At 37.2% G+C, this 24,270-nt stretch overlaps 1 protein-coding gene across 2 annotated transcripts in view; it reads right to left on the bottom strand.

Annotated features, from left to right (window-relative positions):
* The window catches only part of TEX11 (testis expressed 11), a 307,210-nt gene that overhangs the window by 137,392 nt on the left and 145,548 nt on the right, over window positions 1–24,270 (bottom strand). For both annotated transcript variants that reach the window (XM_081808717.1, XM_081808718.1), the window contains exons 14-15: window positions 5,693–5,844; window positions 2,400–2,485 (exon numbers count right to left, since the gene is read on the bottom strand). In XM_081808717.1, the coding sequence (XP_081664843.1) occupies window positions 2,400–2,485; window positions 5,693–5,844 (238 nt within the window). The remainder of the gene's footprint in view (window positions 1–2,399; window positions 2,486–5,692; window positions 5,845–24,270) is intronic.

Below are 24,270 nucleotides of genomic sequence, written 5' to 3'. Positions count from 1 at the left end.
TTTCCCTGGCACCCTGTCTTATGAACTCTAGCTGCTTTGGTCTCCCTAGACTCTCAGCTCCATCTCCTTAAATTAGGAAGACTGCTAGGATCCATTTCAGTTCCTCTTCTTGTGCTACAGCCTGGAAACTCAAGGGAGTAAGCTACACAACTTAAGTACTCACCTTGCTTACTTCCTATCACCCAAAGATTACTCTCCATTGCCTGATGTCCAGCATCTCAAAAACCACTTTTTCATTTATTTTGTCTTATTTTTTTCATTTCTTTGGAGGGAGGTTATCAGTGGGGGGGGGGAGCAATTACTCAGGCAAACACACAAGTATGATCTCTACTACATTTTGGTTAATTCCAGTATAGTTAGCATACAGTGTTATATTAGTTTCAGGTGTACAATGTAGTGCTTCAACAATTCCATATATCACCCCATGCTCATCAAGACAACTGCACTTCTAAATCCTGATCACCTATTTCACCCATTCCCCGCCCCACACCTACCTTTTGGTAATCATCAGTTTGTTTTCTATAGTTAAGAATTTGTTTCTTGGTTTCTCTTTCTCTTTTTTTTTCCCTTTGCTCATTTGTTTAATTCCACATATGAGTGAAATTATATGGTATTTGTCTTTCTCTGACTTATTTCACTTACCATAATACTCTCAAGTTCCATGCATGTCATTGTAAATGGCAAGATTTCATTCATTTTTATGTCTAATATTCCATTCCATGATGTCTAATATTGAAATATTCCATTTCATGTCTAGTATTCATGTCTAATAATATATATATACGCACCACATCTTCTTTATCCATTCACCTATCAATGGATACTCAGGCTGCTTCCATAATTTGGCTGTTGCAAATAATGCTGCTATAAACATAAAGGTATATGTATCCCTTTGAGTTAGTGTTTTTGTATTTTTGGAGAAGATACCTAGTAGTATGATTACTGGATCATAGGAGAGTTCTACTGTTAACTTTTTGAGGAACTTCCATACTCCTTCCCGGAGTAGCTGCACCAGTTTTCATTCCCACCAACAATGCAAGAGGGTTCCTTTTTCTCCACATCCTCACCTACACCTGTTGTTTCTTGTCTTTTTTATTTTAACCATTCTGACAGGTGTGAGGTGATATCTCATTGTAGTTTTGATTTGCATTTCCCTGATGATGAGTGATGTTGAGCCTCTTTTCATGTGTCTGTTGGCCATCTGGATGTCTTCTTTGAAGAAATGTCTGTTCATGTCTTCTGCCCATTTCTTAATTGGATTATTTTGGGGGAAGGGGTGTTGAGTTGTATCAGTTCTTCATATATTTTGGATACTAACCCTTTATTGGATCTGTCATTTGCAAATATCTTCTCCCATTCAAGTGGTTACCTTTTAGTTATGTTGATTGTTTCCTTTGCTGTGCAGAAACTTTTTATTTTGATGCAGTCTCAATAGTTTATTTTTGCTTTTGTTCCCCTTGCCTCAAGAGATACGTCTAGAAAAATGTTGCTACAGCTGATGTCTGAGAAATTAATTGCCCGTGCTCTCGACTATTCCTTACTTTTTTTTTTATAGGTAAGCTCTACACCCAACATGGGGCTTGAACTCATGATCCCAAGATCGAGTCACATGCTCTACCAAATGAGCCAACCCCTATTCTTTACTTTCTAAAAAAAAAAAAAAAAAACACACAACTTATCTGAAGTGTCAATTTTTTCCATAGTAAACCTCGATTGTTTTGTAAAGAGAAAAAATATTACCACGTTTTTGCATTTTTAAATTGCACAACAACTTTTTTAAAGAGCAGTTTTAGGTTCACAGCAAAACAGGGAAATGTACAGAGATTGGCTATATACCTCCTGCCCCCACACATGCCTCCTACTTTGTCAACATTCTCTACCAAATGTACCAAAGTGGTACATATTACAACTGATGAACTTACATGGACACATCATAATCACCCAAAGTCCACAGTTTACATTAGGGTTCACTCTTGGTGTAGTATATTCTATGGGCTTACACAAATGCATAATGACAAATATCCATCATCACAATATCATTCATAGTATTTTCACTGCCCTACAAATCCTCTGTGCTCCAAATCATAGTTTTTTAAAGGGAATAAAGCTCTGACTTTCTTCTTTGTCATGTTAAAATAAATTACTTTCCTATATCAATATCAGACATGTCATTTCCCTACATTGTAAGCTCCCAATGGGGATGAACCAAGCTTAGTAGTTTTAAATGAATTCTTATCCAATGCCCATTAACATTCTACATTATGAATATTTAATACATAGATGGTACCTAAACAGAGAGATTATTAAAATATTTGATGCTCTATGATTTTTATAGTGAATACACTTATTTGTTAGGGTAGAGAAAGAATATAAAGAATGAAAATAGATTCTTCCCAAACCTCAAAACATCTGGCAGCTTTTTTCCACAGAATGCTGTGTAAACAGCTCACTAATTCTGTTGTCAATTGTCTTCCTGTTTGGTGACCTGAAAATAAAAACCGAAGCTCTAAAAACAAAACTCAAGATCTATTACATTAAATAAGAGCGCTAACTATATTCAGAACCTGTAATCTTTAAGTAATGGCTATAAACACAATCACATTCAGACAGGTTTTCATCATCAATTTTAGGTTTACTAGCAAAACTGATTATATAATACAATCAGTTTGCTAGAATCACAGTAATTCGCCTATCAATCTGTGATAGTTTTCCAGCTTAGTCTCTTTTTAACGTATTTTCCATGTTCCAAATTTGATCATCATCTGGTGCTTTAATGTTATTGTGAATGAAGAGACAACAAAGCTAAAAATCGTTAATAAGAAGTGTTTATATTATTATGTACTAACAAGATCAGATCAAGTTCACAAGAAAGGCCAATTATACCTTAAAGCCTTTGTAAAATACTTTAAGACCATGTTTACACATAAACTTTATTACTTTAAATTGTAACTCATGTCTGATTCTTTCTGGTCTAGACATTTACAGGGTTCAAATACATTAGCACACATTAAGGTAAAGTTTAAATTGTAACAGAATTCTATACCCCCTTCTCTTCTACCCCTTCGGCACTACTGATTTCCACAAAAGTCTTGATAAGAACACAAAGAGTCTCTGACCTCCCAGCCCAGTCAACAGACATAATTTGTTCCATGGCTTAGACAAAATTACTCACATGAGAGTAAAATGCTATTTAATGTACCTACTTAAAATATTACATGACTTTGAGAGTATAAGTTTATAATTCAATATCACAATAAAACTGGTTAACTATAATCTTAGGAAAATTAGTCATTCTGGATAAATACATTTTCTAGTTAGCCGACAGTTAACTTTCATTAAAAATAAAACATTCTTTATTTGGAAAAGTCTAAATTATTTCATTAAAGTTCTTAATTTTTCTAAAAATTAGGTTTTATAAATTAGGTTTTTCTTTTTAAAAAGATTTATTTATTTGAATGAGAGAGCATGTAGAGCATGAACAGGGGGAGGGGCAGAGGGAGAGAGACAGAGAGAAGCAGACTTCCCGCTGAGCATGGAACCTGACACGGGGGCTTGATCTCACACTCTGAGATCATGACCTGAACCAAAATCAACAGTCAAACGCTTAACCGACTAAGCCACCCAGGCGCCCCTAAATTATGTTTTTGTAAACATACTTTCTAGTTTTCTGAAGCACAATTTAATCTTTGCTTGCCCATTCAAGGTCAATAACTAACAACTATTGTATTTTATTATACTTAAATATCACAGTGGTGACTTTGGGAACTACTGTTGTATTTTTAAAAATATTTGAAACTGTTTTATAAAATTTGTAGAGTTTTCTCCTCCCTTGTGGTCAGATTATCTACGTATTTCCCTGTAGACCCTTTCTCTCTTTGTAATATGCTACCGTTAAAATGCTAAAGAGGTGGAAAACCAGATAATCAAACTTATCAAGGGGCGCCTGGGTGGCTCAGTTGGTTAAGTGACTGCCTTCGGCTCAGGTCATGATCCTGGAGTCCCGGGATCGAGTCCTGTATCGGGCTCCCTGCTCGGCGGGGAGTCTGCTTCTCCCTCTGACCCTCCTCCCTCTCATGCTCTTTGTCTCTCATTCTCTCTCTCTCAAATAAATAAAATCTTTAAAAAAAAAAAAAACTTATCAAAATTGGGTCTAAAAATAACTGGATTCTTGTGAGGGAGCATATTATCAATTAAATATGGCTCACAGAATCTAGAGTTCAAAGGCTCTTAGAGATTATCTGCTCAAAAGATTTCCTTTTAAGGGCGCCTGGGTGGCTCAGTCGGTTAGGTGGCTGCCTTCAGCTCAGGTCATGATCCCAGGGCCCTGAGATAGAGTCCCTTGTCAGGCTCCCTGCTCAGCGGGAAGCCTGCTTCTCCCTCTGCCTGCCACCCTGCCTATCTGTGCTCTCTCTCTCTATGTCTCTGTCAAAAGAATAAATAAAATCTTAAAAAAAAAAAAAGATTTCCTTTTAAAAAAATCAGTGACTTTTTATAAAAACATGATACATGCTTGTAAAAATTCAACAAATCTGGTAAAATATTAAGAAAGTAGGGGCGCCTGAGTGGCTCAGTCAGTTGAACATCTGACTCTTAATTTCGCCTCAGGTCATGGTACTGAGGTCGTGAGATGGAGCCCCATATCAGGCTCGTGCTCATCGTGGAGTCTGCTTGTCTCTCTCCCTCTGTTCCTCCTTTCTCCTCCTCTCCCTCTCTCGAAAAAAAAAATACATAAAATCTTTAAAAAAAAAAATAAAAGAAAGAAAGCAACAAGTCACCTAAAATGCCATCACTCAGAATAAATCCCAGTATTAACATTTAGTGACTATCATTCCTGTTATATTTCTGTATATGTGTAGAATTGGAAGGATGTATTGGGGTGAGAATTTTCCAAGAAAGGGATCATACTATCTGTGTTCTTCAGGGTACAGAGTTCTACAGAGAGGTAGGGGGTTAGGGGAATGCTGAAATTTGATTCTACATCTCTGCTTTAACAGAGAAACTCTATTTTATTTGGGACAGGGTTCACATAAGATTGCACGACAAAAAGGATGCTGGGGCTAAAAAGGAAGTTAAAAACTAGGAAGCTATTTCACAACCTCTGTCTTATAGTTAGAAAAAAACAAGATCCAGAGATGTTATTAACTTGCCAGAAGGCACACAGAGCTTATTGGAGATCACACTGAAATCATGAAATTAGGCCTTTAACCTCACAATTTTTCACTACACAAGAGATTGAAGCTCAGAGGTTTGTCTGTTTTTGCTGATGTTTTGCTATTTTTGCTGTTTCTCATTCTAGTTTGTGAAATCTAGATCAGGGAGGTGTTATAGCTAATGGTTATTAGGGAGAAAAAAAGGAAGTGAGAAAAAGGGATCCACTGACCTAAGGATTTTGCCACTGTTCTGACATCTAAGAATTACATGCATATTAACACCTTTCTAAATCCTGCAGAAGGGACACCTGGGTGGCTCAGTCAGTTAAGTGTCTGCCTTTGGCTCAAGTCATGATCCCAGGGTCCTGGGATCAAGTCCCACATGGGGCTCCTTGCTCAGCGGGGAACCTGCTTCACCTCTGCCTGCTGCTCCCCCCTGCTTGTGCTCTTTCTCTCTCTCCCTCTCTCTCTCTCTGACAAATAAATAAAATCTTAAAAAAATAAAAGTAAAAAAAAATAAAACCTGCAGAAATCCTACTGACCTAAAATGATTTCTTCAATCTTCTCCTTGGCAAGCACTTCTTCCTTTCTTTGTAAAAGCATGTCAATGTGGAGCAGTAGAGCTTTTCCAATATTTTCTGATGACTTAAAATGTTCACAGATAATCTTCATGAAATAAAACCCAACAGCCTCTCTGTTCAATGAGACACAATTTTAAATGGCATGAATAGAATAACTGGTTTTTGATCAAAGGGACTAAAGTTCATTTGCGAATGAGCAAAACATGCAAGATAAAACTGTTATCTGAGCTTAGGTAATATCATCAAATGTCTAAATAAGCCTATTTGTTAACAATAAATTATTTAATTCAATTTGTTTAATTTATTAAGCCACAAACATTTTCTTATCATGAACACCTATAGTCAGATAATCATCTCTCTAATATCTAATTTATGCTTCTGCTTCTAGAACTGATGCCAATTTATAAAAATTGGAACATGAGATCCAGTAAAGACACATGAACTGACATTAGAAATTTACTAGTCCCTTGTGGTAAGAACTTTTATGATCTACTCTTAGTAACTTTCAAATATACCATACAGTAGTGTTAACTATAGTCACGTTATACATTACATCCCCAGTATTTATCTTCGAACTGGAGGTCTGTACCTCTTGACCACCTTAAGCCATTGTGATAGACACCTTAAACTTTATCCAGTGCTGAATGTAAATTATATCTCAACAAAACTGAAAAAGAAACCAGTTCCCTCTGGCAGCAACTCCTTTTAAAAAATTTATTTATGCTTGATTATACAAATAGTACAACAGTATATTCTGATTATTTAAAAATGCACATAGTTCATGGATTGGAAGACTTAATATCATTAAGATGCCAATAATACCAAAGCATCTACAGATTAAATGTAAACCCTGTGAAAATCCCAATGACATTTTTTGCAGAAATGGAAAACTCTGCCCTAAAACTCATATGGAATCACAAGGGACTCCAAACAAAGCTGAAAGTCTAGCAATTCCTGGTTTCAAAATTTACTACCAAGGTAATCAAAACAGTGTGGTACTGGCATAAAGACACATATATACATTAATGGAATAAAATAGAATTCAGAAATAAAATGTCACATATACAAACTAATGATTTTCAACAGGGTGTCAAGACCATTCAGTAGGGGAAAGAACAGTCTATTCAACAAATGGTGTCAGGAAAAACGGATATCCATATTCAAAAGAATGAAACTGGACATTTATATTATACTATATACAAAAATGAACTGAAAATGGATCAAATGACCTAAACAGAAGAACTAAAGTATAAAACTTTTAGAAGAAAACATAGAGGAGGGTCGCCTGGGTGGCCCAGTCGGTTAAGCATCTGCCTTCGGCTCAGGCCATGATCTCAGGGTCCTGGGATCGAGTCCTGCATCAGGCTCCTTGCTCAATGGGGAGCCTGCTTCTCCCCCTGCTTGTGCTCTCCCTCTCTCTCTCTCTCTGACAAATGAATAAATAAAATCTTTTAAAAAAAAGAAAACAGGGGAAAATCTTCATAACATTGGATTTGGTAATAATTTCTTAGATATGATACCAAAATCAGAGGTAACAAAAACAAAAATAAATTGGACTACATTAAAATTAAAAACTTTTGTGTATTAAAGGATACAACAGAGTGAAATAGGCTCTCTATGGAATAATATGGAGAAAATAATTGCAAATCAAACTGATACAGGGTTAATATCCAGAATATATAAAGAGCTCCTAAAACTCAGAAACAAAAAAAGCAAACAACCTGATTTAAAAACTGGCAAATAACCTGAATAGATATTTTCTCCAAAAAAGATATACAAATGGTAATAATCACATGAAAAGATAATCTACATCACAAATCATTAGGGAAATGCAAATCCAAACCACAATGAGATACCATCTTACATCCATTAGGATGGCTACTATCAAAACAAACAAAAACAAGTGTTGGCGAGGATGTGAAAAAATTGGAAACCTTGTGCACTGTTGGTGGGAAATGTAAAATGATACAGCCATTATGGAAAACAGTATAGCAAATTTCTTTAAAAAATTAAAAACAGAATTTCCGTATGATCCTGGAATTCTATTTCTGGGTATAAACCCAAAATAACTGAAAGCGGGGTCTCAAAGAAATATTTGTACACCCATGTTCATAGCATTATTCACAATAGCCAAAAGGTGGAAGTAGCCCAAGTCTCCATCAATGGATGAATGAATAAATGAAATGCAGTATATACATACAATGGAATATTATCCAGCCTTTAAAAGAGAGGGAATTCTGACAAATGGTTGAACTTTGAGAACATTATGCTAAGTGAAATACACCAGTCAGAAAAAGACAAATACTGTATAATTTTCACTAATATGGGGTACCTATACTAGTCATTCATAGAGACAGAAAGTAGATTAGTGGATGCAAGGGACTGGGGGAAGGGACACAGGAGTTATTGTTCAGTGGTCACGGAGCTTCAGTTTTGCAGAATGAAAAGAGGGCTATGGAGATTGGTTGCAAAACAATGTGAATGTACTTAACACTAGTGAACTAGACACTTAAAAATAGTTGAGATGATAAATTTTATGTTATGTGTATTTTACCAGAATTTAAAAAAACTTTTTAAAAGTTTTTAAATAAAAAATTACAAATAGTAAAAATAAAGCTTATGTTTCTGAGGACCCCTACCCTGTCCCAGTCCCTTTCTCAGAGGTAGACACTTCTAAGATTAGTAAGTATCCTTTCCAGTCCTTTCCTGGTACACTTATATGCATGTCTGTACTTACAGAAACATAGTTTTTAAAATATATAAGTGACGGGGAGCCTGGGTGGCTCAGATGGTTAAGCGTCTGCCTTCAGCTCAGGTCATGATCCCAGGGTCTTGGGTTTGAGCCCCGCATCGGGCTCCCTGCTTGGTGGGAAGCCTGCTTCTCCCTCTCCCTCTACTGTCCCCCCTGCTTGTGCTCTCTCGCTCTGTCAAATAAATAAATAAAATCTTAAAAAAAATAAAATATATAAGTGACATATTATGCATACGATGCTTCTTTTTCTCTCAATACCATGTCTTAGAGTTCATTACATATAGATTTACCTTAGCTTTTTTAATTCCCACACAGTATTTTATTGTATAGAGATACCTTACTTTTCTTATCTATTCCTCTACTGATGATACTCAAGATGCTTTCAGTGTTTCACTATTACAAACCATGTTCTGGCAAATATCCTTGTAAACATGTGAAGTACCACCTATAAATACCAAGGAGTAAAACTGCTCAGTATGAGTAACTTTTAATTTTGATCCTGTCAATTTGTCCTCCAAAAGAGTAGGTGCGGGAGAAGCTGTCAACTTGGAAATGTCAGTAGGTGCATATAAAATTTTCAATTCCATCAGCATCACCTAATATAATAATGAAACTTTAGGTTTTGCCAATTTGATACTCTGCCAACCCATCCTGAATCAGAAGCCTTCGTCTCAAGTTCTGCTTCATTTTTAAACTTTTACTATCCCTTTTCTCCTGGAATTCTCCTTCACACCTAAAAAGAAAGAGGAAAAAAAATTCCTACCCAAATATCAGAAGACAACTATATAAATCATTTAACATAGATTTCTTTTGAAATCTATATGAAGGAAATCTATATGAAAGGAAATCTATATGAAAGGAAAACAACTTTGGCCATTCCTGTCATCGATTCTGGAGAAAAATAACTTAAAAACTATAAAAAATCATTGTTCCCATGAAAAGCCCAAATTTTCTTCAAACATTACAGATGTGAAATATTTAATGGCATGATACAAGATACTGTTCTTAGAAAGAAGAGAATATTTCCTCTTTCAGGAAACCTTCTTATACCAACATAAGGAGACTTAGTAATGAAAGGGGGGCGCCTGGGTGGCTCAGTCGGTTAAGTGTCTGCCTTCAGCTCAGGTCATGATCCCAGGGTCTTGGGATCGAGCCCCGCATCGGGCTCCCTGCTCAGCCGGGAGCCTGCTTCTCCCTCTCCCCCTACCCATGCTTGTGCTCTCTCTGTCAAATAAATTAATTAATTTAAAAAAAAGAAAGTAATGGGGTGCCTGGGTGGCTCAGTTGTTAAGGAACCAAGCCCCGCATCAGGTTCCCTGCTCAGCAGGAAGCCTGCTTCTCCCTCTCCCACTCCTCCTGCTTGTGTTCCCTCTCTCACTGTCTCTCTCTGTCAACTAAATAAATAAAATCTTAAAAAAAAAAAGGTAATGAAAGGTTACAAATACTGGGTGGGTACAGTTTCTATGCTAAGTAGTGTGCTAAGCACCTTACACTATCTTATTAAATTTTTATATTAACACCATAAAGTGTGTTGCATCATTCTCATTTTGCAGTTGAGGCTCAGAAAGGCCATAAAACACATAAAATAGAAACAAAAGCAGCATTCAGGATTTGAATCCAAGTCTTTTTACCCCTAGAGTTTTTCCCATTGTACTGTACCGACTTTCTGTGAAAATAACATTCAGGATCACAGTAACAGTGGTCATAGATGTGATTCAAAGGAAAATTATTTAACTCCCATATTAAGAGTTTTCATTATTTCAAGTTAACTATAAATCATTTTAATTGGATTCCTCTTCCTCCCATAAGAGATCTGTACAAATGCTAAAGATGTGATCAAAATAAATACTGACAATTAGGATCTAATAAAGTCATATGAACTGCTGCCGGGAATATGGCACCATCTAAAAAATCTCCATCTACAGAGAGTAATGCAGACGTTTCTTTAAGGCCGTCCACATTTCTTTAAGCCCTTTCACTCACCCAACCAGGCCACTCAAGGCATTCACAGCTCAGTGTAGGTAGGCTCTGACCCTGGCAGCGAATCCAGGCTCCCTCTGTTGCCTCTCCCGGATCCACACTTGCAGCAACTTTCCCTTCTCTCTAAGACCCATGCCCTATCCAGAGTCCTCACTTACTGTGAGCTCTCAGGATCTGTTACGTGGGCATGATGGCCTCTCGACCTTTTCTCTAGAGCCCTCAACCCTCAGGGGTCTGAAGGAAAGGAACAGGCCCCTCAACAAGCCCTCCTGAAAGCCAATGGCCCTTTACATTCTTTGCTTCTTTCAGACTATGTGACTAAACCATTAGCTGTAAAGAAAAATGAGTATTTTATCAATAAATAATTGAAAGAGGAAACAATTGTTAGAGGAAAAAGATACAATGAAGGAGAAAAAACTAAAATTTATTATATTAGAATAAAAGAAAAGAACTGCAAAACAAGATTATTGAGGCTGAAAATAGCAATTCAGGTAATGGAATAAAAATATAGATAAATACATATACAGAATCTTGAAATAGGCATATTAAAAAGGATTTAGAAATGCTAATTTACAGAAATTATACCCTTAAGAGTGTATACACATCAGTTATACCTTTATGTTTTGGAAAGAATATATGCATCAGTATATGACACAGGGTGCAGAAAAGAGTACGCATAGCAAGGCTGAGATTGCCTATACTTAGAAAGGCCTTGTGCACAGGAAACAACAGGTGCTGGTGAGGAAGCAGAGAAGGGGAACCCTCTTGCACTGTTGGTGGGAATGCAAACTGGTGCAGCCACTCTGGAAAACAGTGTGAAGGTTCCGCCAAAGTTAAAAATAGAACTCCCCTAGGATCCAGCAATTGCACTACTAGGTATTTACCCAAAGAGTACAAAAATATGAATTCAAAGGGATACAGGCACCCCAATGTTTATAGCAGCATTATCTACAATAGCCAAATTATGGAAACTGCCCAAGTGTCCATCGACTGATGAATGGATAAAGAAGAGGAGGTACACACACACACACACCAGAATATTACTCAGCCATCAAAAAGAATGAAATCTTGCCAACTGCAATGATGTTGATGGAGCTACAGAGTATTATGCTAAGTGGAATAAGTTAGTCAGAGAAAGACAAATACAATATGATTTCACTCATATGTGGAATTTTTTTTTTTTAAAGATTTTATTTATTTATTTGAGACAGAGAGAATGAGAGACAGAGAACATGAGAGGGAGGAGGGTCAGCGGGAGAAGCAGACTCCCCGCCGAGCAGGGAGCCCGATGCGGGACTCGATCCCGGGACTCCAGGATCATGACCTGAGCCGAAGGCAGTCGCTTAACCAACTGAGCCACCCAGGCGCCCACTCATATGTGGAATTTAAGAAATAAAACAAACAAGCATAGGGAAAAAAGGGAGAGAAAGGCAAACCAAGAAACAGACTCTTAACCACAGAGAACAAACTAATGGTTACCAGAGGGGAGGTGGCGGGGTGGGGGGGGATCGTGTGAAACAGGTGATGGGGATTAAGGAGTGTACTTGGAGCACCAGGTGTTGTATGGAAGTGTTGAAACACTAAATTGTACACCTGAAACTACTATTACACTGGATGTTACCTAAATGGAATTTAAATAAAAGCTTAAAAAAAGAAAGGCCTGCTTGAAAAGTTGGCCCTTGGCTGACATCTGGTCACTTGGCTGGTAAACAGTTCCCTACACTGATATAAAGCATTCCATTAATACTAAGGGTGGCTCACTATGTCTAGACTGCACAAACAAAATGGTATCTGGAATCTTGGTATGCGCTAGGGAGGGGTACCTACGTGAGCATCCCCATGTAAAGCCTGAGGGACTTAGTCTCTAATGAGCTCCCTGATAAACAACAGTTCACACATGTTGTCATACTCACTGCTAGAGGAATTAAGCATGTCCTGTGCAACTCTAATGGGAAGGAACTCTTGGAAGCTTGTTCCTGGTGTCCTTCCTTCAGACTTTGGTCCTAGTGACTTTTTTAAAAAAATATTTTATTTGGGGGCACCTGGGTGGCTCAGTCGTTAAGCGTCTGCCTTCAGCTCAGGTCATGATCCCAGAGTCCTGGGATCGAGCCCCGCATCGGGCTCCCTGCTCGGCGGGAAGCCTGCTTCTCCCTCTGTCTGCCACTCCCCCTGCTTGTGTTCCTTCTCTTGCTGTGTCTCTCTCTGTCAAATAAGTAAATAAAATCTTTAAAAAAAAAAAATTTTTATTTGACAGAGAGAGAGCGAGTGAGTGCAGAAGCAGGGGGGGTGGGAGAGGGAGAAGCAGGCTCCCTGTTGAGCAGGGAGCCCAGTGTGGGGCTTGATCCCAGGAACCGGGATCATGACCTAAGCCAAAGGCAGACACCCAACCAAATGAGTCACCCAGGTGCCCCGACTTCTCTTCTTTCCTAATGTAAACCTTTAATGATAAAAAAAAAAACTTCCCGCTTAGCGTGCTGCTATATCTGTATGCCACAAATTCTGATGTATTGTTTTCAGTTTAATTCAATTATCTTTCTGGTATTGATTTCTATTTGATCTGTGTTACCAGAGAAAACACTCTATGTTTTTACTTCTTTTAAGTTTCTTTCTTTCTTTTTTTTGGCCCAGAATATAGTCTATTTCAACATATATTCTATGGACACTTGGAAAGATTGTGTGTTCTGCTGCTGTTTGATGAAGTCTACTGTAAATGTCAGTTAGATCCTGAGAGTTGATGAGTATGTATCTTAGCTGGTTTTTTTCTATTTCTATGAATTTTTGACAGAGAGTGTTGAGGTCTCCAACTCTAACTGTGGACTTGCTTATTTCTTCTTTTAGTTCTATTAGGTTTTGCTTCTTGTGCTTTGTAGCTGTGTGTGTATGTGTCTATGTGTGTGTACAGGTTTATATCTTCTTTTTTATTAGTAATAATCATAGCTAAATTTCTTACAATGAAAGGCTACAAAGTGAATCAATAAAAGTAAAGATAAAAGACACTAGGACCAGGGGTGCCCAGGTGGCCTCAGTCAGTTAAGCGTCTGCCTTCAGCTTAGGTCATGATCCCAGGGTCCTGGGATCTAGCCCCACATCAGGCTCCCTGCTCAGCACAGAGTCTGCTTGAGATTCCCTCTCCTTCCCACTCTGACCCTCCTCCTGCTTGTGTGTGCGCTCTCTCTTTCTCTCTCTAAAATAAAATCTTCTAAAAAAGAACAGAAATTAATAAAATTTTAAAACAACAATAGAAAAAAATCAATAGAAAAGCTGAAGTTGGTTCTTCAAAAAATATATAACAGAAAAGACATAGAGATGACCAACAGATACATTAAAAGATGCTCAACATCACTTATCAGGGAAATGCAAATCAAAACTACAATGAGATATCAGCCTATACCTGTCAAATGGCTCAAATAAGAAGGTAACAAGTGTTAGTGAGGAAGTGGAGAAAAGAAACCCTTGTGCACTGCTGGTGGGAATGCAAACTGGTGCAGCCACTATGGAAAACAGTATGGAGGTTCCTTAAAAAAATTAAAAATAGAAATACCATATGATCCAATAATTCCACTACTGGATATTTACCCAAAGGAGAAAAAATATATTAATTCAAAAAGATATATGCACCCCTGTGTTTACTGAAGCATATTTCATAATAGCCAAGATATGGAAGCATCCTAAGTGTCCATCAATAGATATATATAGATATATATGTATAGATATAGATATAGATATAGATATCTACAATGGAATATTAAGCAGCCATAAAAAAGGAATGAGATCTTGCCATTTGTGACAACACAGATGGTCCTAGAGAGTATTATGCCAAGTGAAATAATTCAGACAGAGAAAGACAAATACCACATGATTCCATTTACATGTGGAATCTAAAAACAGAAAAAAGTGAATCACAGACCTGTACCTCTGAAACAAATAATACATCATATGTTAAAAAAAAAAAAAAAAAGAAGATAGCAGGAAGGGAAGAATGAAGGGGGGAAAAGTGGAGGGAGAGACAAACCATGAGAGACTATGGACTCTGAGAAACAAACTGAGGGTTCTAGAGGGGAGGGGGAGGGGGGATGGGTTAGCCTGGTGATGGGTATTAAAGAGGGCACATCCTGCATGGAGCACTGGATGTTATATGCAAACAATGAATCATGGAACACTACATCAAAAACTAATGATGTAATGTATGGTGATTAACATAACATAATAAAAAAAAGAAAAAATAAATAAATAAAATTTTTTTTAAAAAGTGAATAAACAAAAAGCAGAGTAACACCTCTAAATACAGATAACTGACAGTTGCCAGAGGGGGAAGGGGTGGGTAAATGGGCAAAATGGGTGAAGTGGAGTGGGAGATACAGGCTTCCAGTTATGGAATGAAGTCACAGGAATAAAAGGAATAGCATCAATATGGTCAATGATATTGTAATAGCGTTGTATGGTGACAGATGTAGCGACATTTGTGGTGAACAAAGCATAATGGTATAAAAATACTGAATCACTATGTTGTATACCTGAAACTAATAAACAGTGTGTGGTCAATTATACTCAAATTAAAAAATATATATATAAAAATTGATAACCATCTGACTGTAAATAAAAAGAGACCAGACTCAAATTACCAATATCAGGAATGAAACAGGATATCATTACAGACCCTGCATACATCAAAAGGACAAGAGAACACTATGAGCAATTCCACATACATAAATTTAACAAGTTTGATGAAATGGACCAATACCCCCAAAAGCACAAAACTAACACAATTCATCAGTATAAAATATATAATTTGAATAACCCTACAACTGTTAAGGAAATTGAATTTGTAATTTAAAAACTCATGAAAAAAATTTAAAAAATTAAAACTCCTAAAAAAGAAGTTCCAGGCCAAAATAGTTTCACTGAATAATTCTACCAAATACTTAAGAATTAACACTGATTCTATATAATATCTTCCAGACATTGGAAGAGCGAACACTTCCCAATTCATTTTATCAAGACACTATTAAGGGGCACCTGGGTGGCTTAGTCAGTTAAGCGGCTGCCTTTGGCTCAGGTCATGATCCCAGGGTCCTGGGATCGAGCCCCACATCGGGCTCCCTGCTCAGTGGAAACCTGCTTCTCCCTCTCCCACTCCCCCTGCTTGTGTTCCCTCTCTGGCTGTGTCTCTCTCTGTCAAATAAATAAATAAAATCTTTAAAAAAAAAAAAAATGTGTGTCTATACATGAATGTATGGTACCTATCGTTTATATATGTGTCAAAACTTATTGAATTGTCCACTTATTTTAAATATATGCATTGAATTTTATATCAATTACACTTCAATGAAGCTGTTTTTAAAAAATAAGAGGGACACCTGGGTGGCTCAGTCGTTAAGCATCTGCCTTGGGCTCAGGTCATGATCCCAGGGTCCTGGGATCGAGTCCCACATCAGGTTCCTTGCTCGGCGGGAAGCCTGCTTCTCCCTCTCCCACTCCCCCTGCTTGTGTTCCCGCTCTCGCTGTCTCTTTCTCTCTGTCAAATAAATAAATAAAATCTTTTAAAAAAATAAAAATAAAAAAATAAGAAAATAAAGGAAATTGGGCATTACTTTGCATAATTGCTAGAGGAGGATGGGAAGGCCAGTTAGAACTGTCATGAACTCACTGTCACCTTGCACAGAGAACCCTGGAGATTGCTCTAAAAACACTGTTACATTTCTGAGGAATGTACTAAGTACTCATTTACAGGTAATATCAAAATCTCTGCTCCTTGGAGTTAGTTTCATAAAAAACAAAGGACAAGTTAGCCAAATATAATGAATTCTGAGAATCTGTTATGTGTTAGAAATATAGGGTATATAACTGATAATCCTTGAAGGACTAAGAACGATAAATTGTTATAATGCTAGTAGGCATATAGACATCACTGATCTTCTGGTTTGATAATAACAACCATTTTCTACTTAAGGGTATAAATAATCTACACACAGAAAGTAACCTTTTCACTGAACCCTAATTTTAGGCTACACCTGAAGAACCCGGCTTTGGCTGCAACTATTCGCTTTGCAGTTGAAAAAACCCACTTAGCAATCTAGTTGATCTGGCATTAGAGAGTCCCCCAACCTGTAGCTTTGCCATATATAACCTTTAAAGATATGGATCTCGTAAAGTATTGTGTGTGTGTGTGTGTGTGTTATGTGGCCATCCTATTTATGGTTGTTAGGCTTCAGTTCACAAACTAGCAGCTTAATGAGAATCCCACAATCAGGATTTAGAGCTAGAAGGAACCTTAAAGTTTATTTATTTATTTATTTATTTATTTATTTATTTTTTTAAAGATTTTATTTATTTATTTGACAGAGAGAGGCACAGCGAGAGAGGGAACACAAGCAGGGGGAGTGAGAGAGGGAGAAGCAGGCCTCCCGCCGAGCAGGGAGCCCGATGCGGGGCTCGATCCCAGGACCCTGGGATCATGACCTGAGCCGAAGGCAGACGCTTAACGACTGAGCCACCCAGGCGCCCCCTTAAAGTTTATTTATTCAAACCTTCTCCACCCCCTCATTTACAGAAGCACTGGAGGCTTTGGTTTTCTATTGTTGCTGTAACACATTATCACAAATTTAGCTGTTTAAAACACCCATTTATTGGGGCACCTGGATGACTCAGTCGGTTAAGCACCCGACTCGGTTTTGGCTCAGGTCACGATCTCAGGGTCGTGGGATCCATGCTCAGCGTGGCGTCTGCTTGAGATTCTCTCTCTCCCTCTGCCCCTCCCCTCACTCATGCGCTCTCTCTCTAAAATAAATAAATAAAATCTTAAAAAAAAAAACCCATTTATTATTTCACAATTCCGTAGGTCAGAAATCTAGGCAGGCTCACCTGGGAATTGGGCTTAGGGTCTCAAAAGGCCAAGTCAAGGTATTGGCTGGCCTGGGCTCTTATCTGGGGGCTTTAGAGGAGAATTTCCTTCTAGGGTTATTCAGGCATTGGCAAAAATCAGTTCTGTAAGGCTGTGGGAACTGAGGTCTCATTTCCTTACTGGCCTTCAACTGGGATTTGTTCTCAGCTCCTAGATGCCGCCTGAATTCCCTTTGACCAGTGTTTGTGCTTTGAATGTATCTGACTTCAGTCTGCATACCTCTTCTGCTTTTAAGGGCTCGTGTGATTATACTGGGCACACCCAGATAATCAAGGATAATATCCTTATTTTATATTCAACTGATTAATAGCTTTAATTACATATACATAATCCCTTTTGCCATGTAAGGTAACATATTAACACTTCCAGGAATTAGGATATGGATGGACCTTAGGGGCCATTATTCTGCTTTTCACAGGCCCTGAGAAGCTAAATGACTTGTCTGAGGTCATTCAGTTAGTAGCAAGGACTCATTCCAATACACCTCATGTTGCCTCTTGCTGACATATACTCACTGCTCATGCTAAATAGCATTTTAGTAATCATCACTTCAATGCCTGTAAATGGCTCAGAGTTAGTAAAATTGTCCTGTAATTTACTCTAAGGCACAGCTCACAACTGCACAATAAATGAGCAAGGGATGCTCACAAAACTGCTTAAGAAGCTAAATGTAGTATCTCAATCATGTCCAGTACTACTAGCCTTATATAAAATGGTGAACATGAATTCTATTCTGTAGATACATGGCTCAACTTGAAATGATAAAGTATTAGTTTCAATACTTCTTCAAAAGTAATAATAGCCAAAGTCTATTGAATGCTTATTATGTCCCAGGAATATTACACAAATTAATTTAATCCTCAGACGTACAGGTATGTTCCTTCTATACACAATTTGTTGAGGGTTTTGTATCATGAAAGGATATAAATTTGTCGAACACTTTTTCTGCATCTCTTGGGAGAATAATGATTTTTTGTGCAGTTGAGATACAATATTATATTAGTTTCAGATGTACAATATAGTGATTCAACAGTTATATACATTACAAAGTGATCACCATGCTAAATCTAGCTACCATCTGTCACTATACTACGTACATACTACATATTACTAGCTATATTCCCTGTGACATTGTATCCCTGCGTCTCATTTATTCTATAACAAAAGTTTGTATACTTTAATCCCCTTCACCTATTTTGCCCATCCCTCACATAAAATCATGATTCTTATCTTTCATTCTATTAGTGTACTATATCAACCACATTTATTGCTTCGCATATACTGAGCCATCCTTGCATCCCAGGGATAAGTCCCACTTGGTAATGCTGTTTAATCTTTGTATCCCAGGGATAAATCCCACTTGGTAATGCTGTTTAACCATTTTAATGTGTTGTTGATTTCGGTTTGCTAATATTTTGTTGCAAATGTTTGCATATATATTCATCAAGAGTACTGGTCTATACAAATGCCACACGATTTCACTCATACGTGGAATTTAGGAAACAAAACAGATGAACATATGGGAAGGGAAAAAAAGAGAGAGAGAATAACAATAGAGAACTAAGGGTTGATGGAGGGAGGTGGGTGGGGGATGGTCTAGATGGGTGATGGGTATTAAGGAGGGTACTTGTTATGATAAGCACTGGGTATTATATATAAGTGGTGAATCACAAATTCTACTCCTGAAACACTACATGTTAACTAACTAGAATTTAAATAAAAATTTTGGGGAAAAAAGAATATTGGTCTATAGTTTTCTTACAGTGCCCTCATCTGGCTTTGTTATCAGGTAACGCTGGCCTCATAAAATGAGTTTGGAAGTATTCCCTCCTCTTCAGTTTTTTGGAAGAGTTTGAGAAGGACTGGCATTAATTCTTTGAACGTTTGGTAAAATTCAAGCCATCCGATCCCTGGCATTTCTGTGTTGGGAGGTTTTTGATTACTGATCCAACCTCCCTACTCATTACTTTCTGTTCAGATTTTCTATTTCTTCCTGATTCAGTCCTGGTAGGTTGTATGTTTCTAAGATTTTATCATTTCTTCTAGTTTATCTAATTTGTTGGCATGTAATTGTTCATAATATTCTCTTATACTCCTTTATATTTGTGTGGTGTCAGATGTAATGTCTCCTCTTTCATTTCTAATTTTGAGTCTTCTCTTTTCTTAGTCTAGTTAAAGTTGTATCAATTTTATCTTTTAAAAAAAAACTACCTCTTCATTTCATTGATCTTTTCTATTGTTTTTCTGGTCTCTATTTCATTTATTTCCTCTCTGATCTTCGTTACTTCCTTTCTTCTGCCAACTTTGAGCTTAGTTTGCTTTTCTTCTAGTTCCTTGAAGTATAAAGTTAGGTTGTTTATTTGAGATCTATTTTCTTAATATGTGCATTTATTGCTATAAACTTCCCTCTCAGAACTGCTTTTGCAGCATCCCACAGATTTGGGGGTGTTGTTTCCATTTTCATTTGTTTTGAGATATTTTTTATTTCCCTTTTGATTTCTGCTTTGACCCATTGGCTGTTTCAGAGTGTGTTGTTAATTAAACACTCCTGTTGAAAATTTGTAGATTTTCCTGCTTGCCTCTTCTTGCTAACTTCTAGTTTCATTCCATTGTGAATGGAAAAGATACTTGGTATGATTTCAATCTTCTCAAATTTGCTAAAACTTATTTTATGATATTATCTATCCTGGAGAATATTCCATGTGCACTTGAGAAGAATGTGTATTCTGCTGCTGTTGGATGGAATGTTCTTCTATAAATGTCTATTGGGTCCATTTGATCTAACATATGGTTCAAGTCCAAAGTTTCCTTGTAGATTTTCTGTCTGGCTTGCTGAAAGTGGGGTACTGAAGTCTGCAACTATTATTTTTCATGTTCTTTCATTATCGTCACTTCCCTCAACTTCCTACACTGGAATCTCTGAGAGTAAGATTCCTTATTTGTATAGTTTATGGCAAGAACTTATTTGCATAGTTCATGGCTTTACTGTGGAAATGTTTAAAAAAAGATAGGTTCTGAAGATAGTGTGGGGCTGGCAAATTAGTTACTAACATGGTTGAAAAAAAGCAAAAACAGCAAAAGGCAGTACAACAACTCAAAACAATATAATTTTAATACCAAATATGTAGGCAAGAATAGTTTTATCTTTATAAATCATCCACTTTCTAGGCCCTCTTTGGAGACACCAAAATATTCTGATTGTATTTATTTCATAATTATGAACTATTCTTCCCCATTAGGCAGTGATCTTCTTGAGACCAAGGACTATATATTATTTAATTTCTGTATCTTTAATACCCAGCGACAAAATAACTGATACACTGTAGGAACTCAGGTGGGAAAGAATGCATTCCCGCTACTATCAACCTAATTCAGGTTCTTATCACTTCATATGTGAGCCACCTGTGATGATTCTTATTTGATTTTCCTACTTCTAATCTCACCCCTCTCAACTTCTTGCATATGTTTCCATTAGCATGTCACTACCCTCTTTGAAAACCTTCAGTGGGTCCTTATTTGCCTATATCATAAAGTCCTTTAACTTGATTTTCAAGGATTTTCACAAACGACCCCAATTTACCTAACTTTATATCTCATTACAGCTTTTATATAAAATGCATGCTACAGCCTCTCTGATCCATTAATCATATTCTGAACAGATTATGTCGTCTCCCTATCTACTTGCTACAAATGTCCTTACTTCTCCTTTCCACTTTACTAAATTCTCTCCCATCTTCAAAGCCCAGCTGAAGTCTCACCTTCAAAGAACCCTTTCTGATGTTCCCAGTCCATTAATGATCTAGGCCTCTGCTGAATTCCTATACTAATTTGTCAGTTATCCTCATTTTCTATGCCCTATCTTATATTGTTATCTTTATACATATACTTTTTTCCAATAAGACTTGTAAGTTCCCTAAAAGAAGTTCCTATGCCTTCCATATGCTGCTCTTTACATACAAGATACTAAATTGGACTAAATTACTGTCTCTAAACCTGCCTTGTGCTCACATTTTTGCTCACTCTAATCTTCCTGCCAGAAATTCCTATTCATTCACCTATGCTGATCTACATTTTCTAAGTCCCCATCTCCTCCATTTAGCATTCTCTGATCAATAGAGCCCACAGTGATCTTTCACCCCCTCCTCTAAATTCATACAGGATTTATCACTATATCATGCATTTCTCATATCCTGCATTTTACTGTCAGTTGACTAATCATATATATGCTTAACTTGCTACAGCAGACTGTAAATTCATTAGAGGAATGTCTGTTTCTTATATTTTTTTAAGCTCCAACCAGACTCCAGACAACATGTTGCACCAGGCACAATTTTTGTTGATAAAATGTACTTAAATGTATCCAATGTGCTAAGGAAAATTGAACTCTTGTCTCCAAGAAGCAATCAACCTTAAAAAAATCCCTTTAATTCCTCTTCCCATCTCAAACACCCTAAAACCAACTCCCCCCCCAACCCCGCCGGGGGGGGGTAAAACACATAAACCATCGATCCAAACCAAATACAGTGAAGATGCAAGAACTGAGTATATATTCTGTACCAACTTCCTTTCCTACAGACTGGAACTATTTTTTTCTAATAAACTCATTAACAATTTTTATTAAAACAAAAATTCTAATGGATGCCCTACAAAGTATGTTGTATGGGTATCTGACCTGAAATGGGAAAGGAGACGAAAGAACCATGGTGATAATTCTTACCAACAGTCAGCTTTGACAGTGGCTGTTAGATGAGAATATCCATGTAAGCATGATTAAATTAAATCCCAGGAGCCAGTGGATGTTTGCTTTTACTTCTGAGTGTCTGGTGATAACCTTTTAGATCTATCCCAGGAAGGAATTAGTGTTGAGAGTATTAGGTCTTCAATATTATATCTGTCTCTTTCCCTGGATTTTCAGGATATTATCTCACTCATCTCAGCATGCCATTTCTGCAAGCCACTCAAGTACTTGTTATTATATTATCAGAAGAATAAATTTCATTTAAACATATGATTTAAAACATATGCTGCATTCCTGGGGCGCCTGGGTGGCTCAGTTGGGTTAAACGCCTGCCTTCAGTTCAGGTCATGATCCCAGGGTCCTTGGATGGAGCCCTGAGTCAGGCTCTCTGCTCAGTGGGGAGTCTGCTTCTCCCTCACTCTCTCCCTCTGCTCATGTGTCCCCGCCCCCTCAAATAAATAAATAAATAATATGCTGCATTCCTAAATATGACTGTACTGTATTTTATTTATTTTTTTTAAAGATTTTATTTATTTATTTGAGACAGACAGAATGAGAGAGAGAGAGCACGCACATGAGAGGGGGGAGGGTCAGAGGGAGAAGCAGACTCCCTGCCGAGCAGGGAGCCCGATGCGGGACTCGATCCCGGGACTCCAGGATCATGACCTGAGCCGAAGGCAGTCGCTTAACCAACTGAGCCACCCAGGCGCCCACTGTACTGTATTTTAGAGCCAAAAACTTTTTGGAGGTAAGTCATTTTTATTTTTTAATATTAAGTCTATGGGAAACTACTATTTACTGTATCAGATTTTCTCTAAACAGAAGTTTTCTAGAATTCATTTAATGTGTAGAATTAAGAGAGCTCTAAAACATTTTATTGTAATATTCAACAGTGAATTCAAAAACTATTAATAAAACAACATCAGGTCTTATATAACAGGAAGGTTGGGAACAAAGTGGTTAACCTGTAAGGCTTTCTGTTCCTTTTTTTTTTTTTTAAACTTGATGAGACTAAACAAACTGCTTTCCTTGTATCTAATTCTGACTTCCAAAAATTCTGATCTTGACTTCAGAAACTTGATTCTGCTTTTCTCCACTCTTGATTTTAGTTTGGCAATGTCAATCTGATCTCCTACAATCTTGTTCATATTTTTACGTTACACTGACTTTTCTAGATCACTTTATCTCAAGGTTTCTGACTATCTGGGTAGTCTTGTTCCAATTCAAAATCTCTTAGTTTGATTATTTGATTTGATATTCTTTTCACTGGTATGAACAGTAACTGATTAATCCTAAAAGGAAGGGTCTGAGCCATTTTACCAATAACAAGATATCTTAAATGTAAGATTAGATATGATCTTTTTTCTTTTCCTTTTATTTTTTTAAGATTTTATTTATTTATTTTACCAAGAGACACAACACAGCGAGAGAGGGAACACAAGCCGGGAGAGTGGGAGAGGGAGAAGCAGGCTTCCCACTGAGCAGGGAGCCCGATGTGGGACTCGATCCCAGGACCCTGGGATCATGACCTGAGCCGAAGGCAGACGCTTAACAAATGAGCCACCTAGGCGCCCCACATATGATCTTTCTTCTTTTAAAATTTTTATTATAGTCATGGTATGTTTATAGAATAAAAAATAAAATAGATAAAAATTTTGAAAAGAAACAATTAAAGCTCAAGGTGAGAAGACGTAATAGTAACTTAGTTGTTGTAAAGGAGTTCAGGATCCCTAGATTTATAAATGAGACTTTTAAGTTATAGAAGTCTTTAATAAATTACATACAGAAAACTGAAGGGGTGATGAAGACTGAAGAAGGAAAACTTTGATTTTTTTTTTTTTTAAGAGAGCAACAGACTCCCTAACGTGGCTACTCAATGTGTGGTCCACAGACAAACATCATCAGCATCACATGGAAAGCTTATTAGAAATGCAGATCTCAAGCCTCACCCCAGACCTACTGAATTAGAATCTCTATCTTAACAAGATCTTGAGCTATTCATATACACATTAAAATCTGAGAAGCATTAACATAAAACAGCAAGAATTTGTTCAGAAAAAGGCATGCCAAATTAATCTTATTTTATCTTTTGACAAGTTTACTTAAATGATAAAGTCAGAGAGTAAACAGACATAATCTAACAATTTCAGGAAAAATCACCCATAATA

This window comes from Leptonychotes weddellii, chromosome X, assembly GCF_054177405.1.
Source record: "Leptonychotes weddellii isolate Sample4059 chromosome X, ASM5417740v2, whole genome shotgun sequence".
NCBI lineage: Eukaryota > Metazoa > Chordata > Mammalia > Carnivora > Phocidae > Leptonychotes > Leptonychotes weddellii.
Note: the sequence above shows the minus strand (reverse complement) of the source record. Positions and strands in the feature narration are given on the sequence as shown.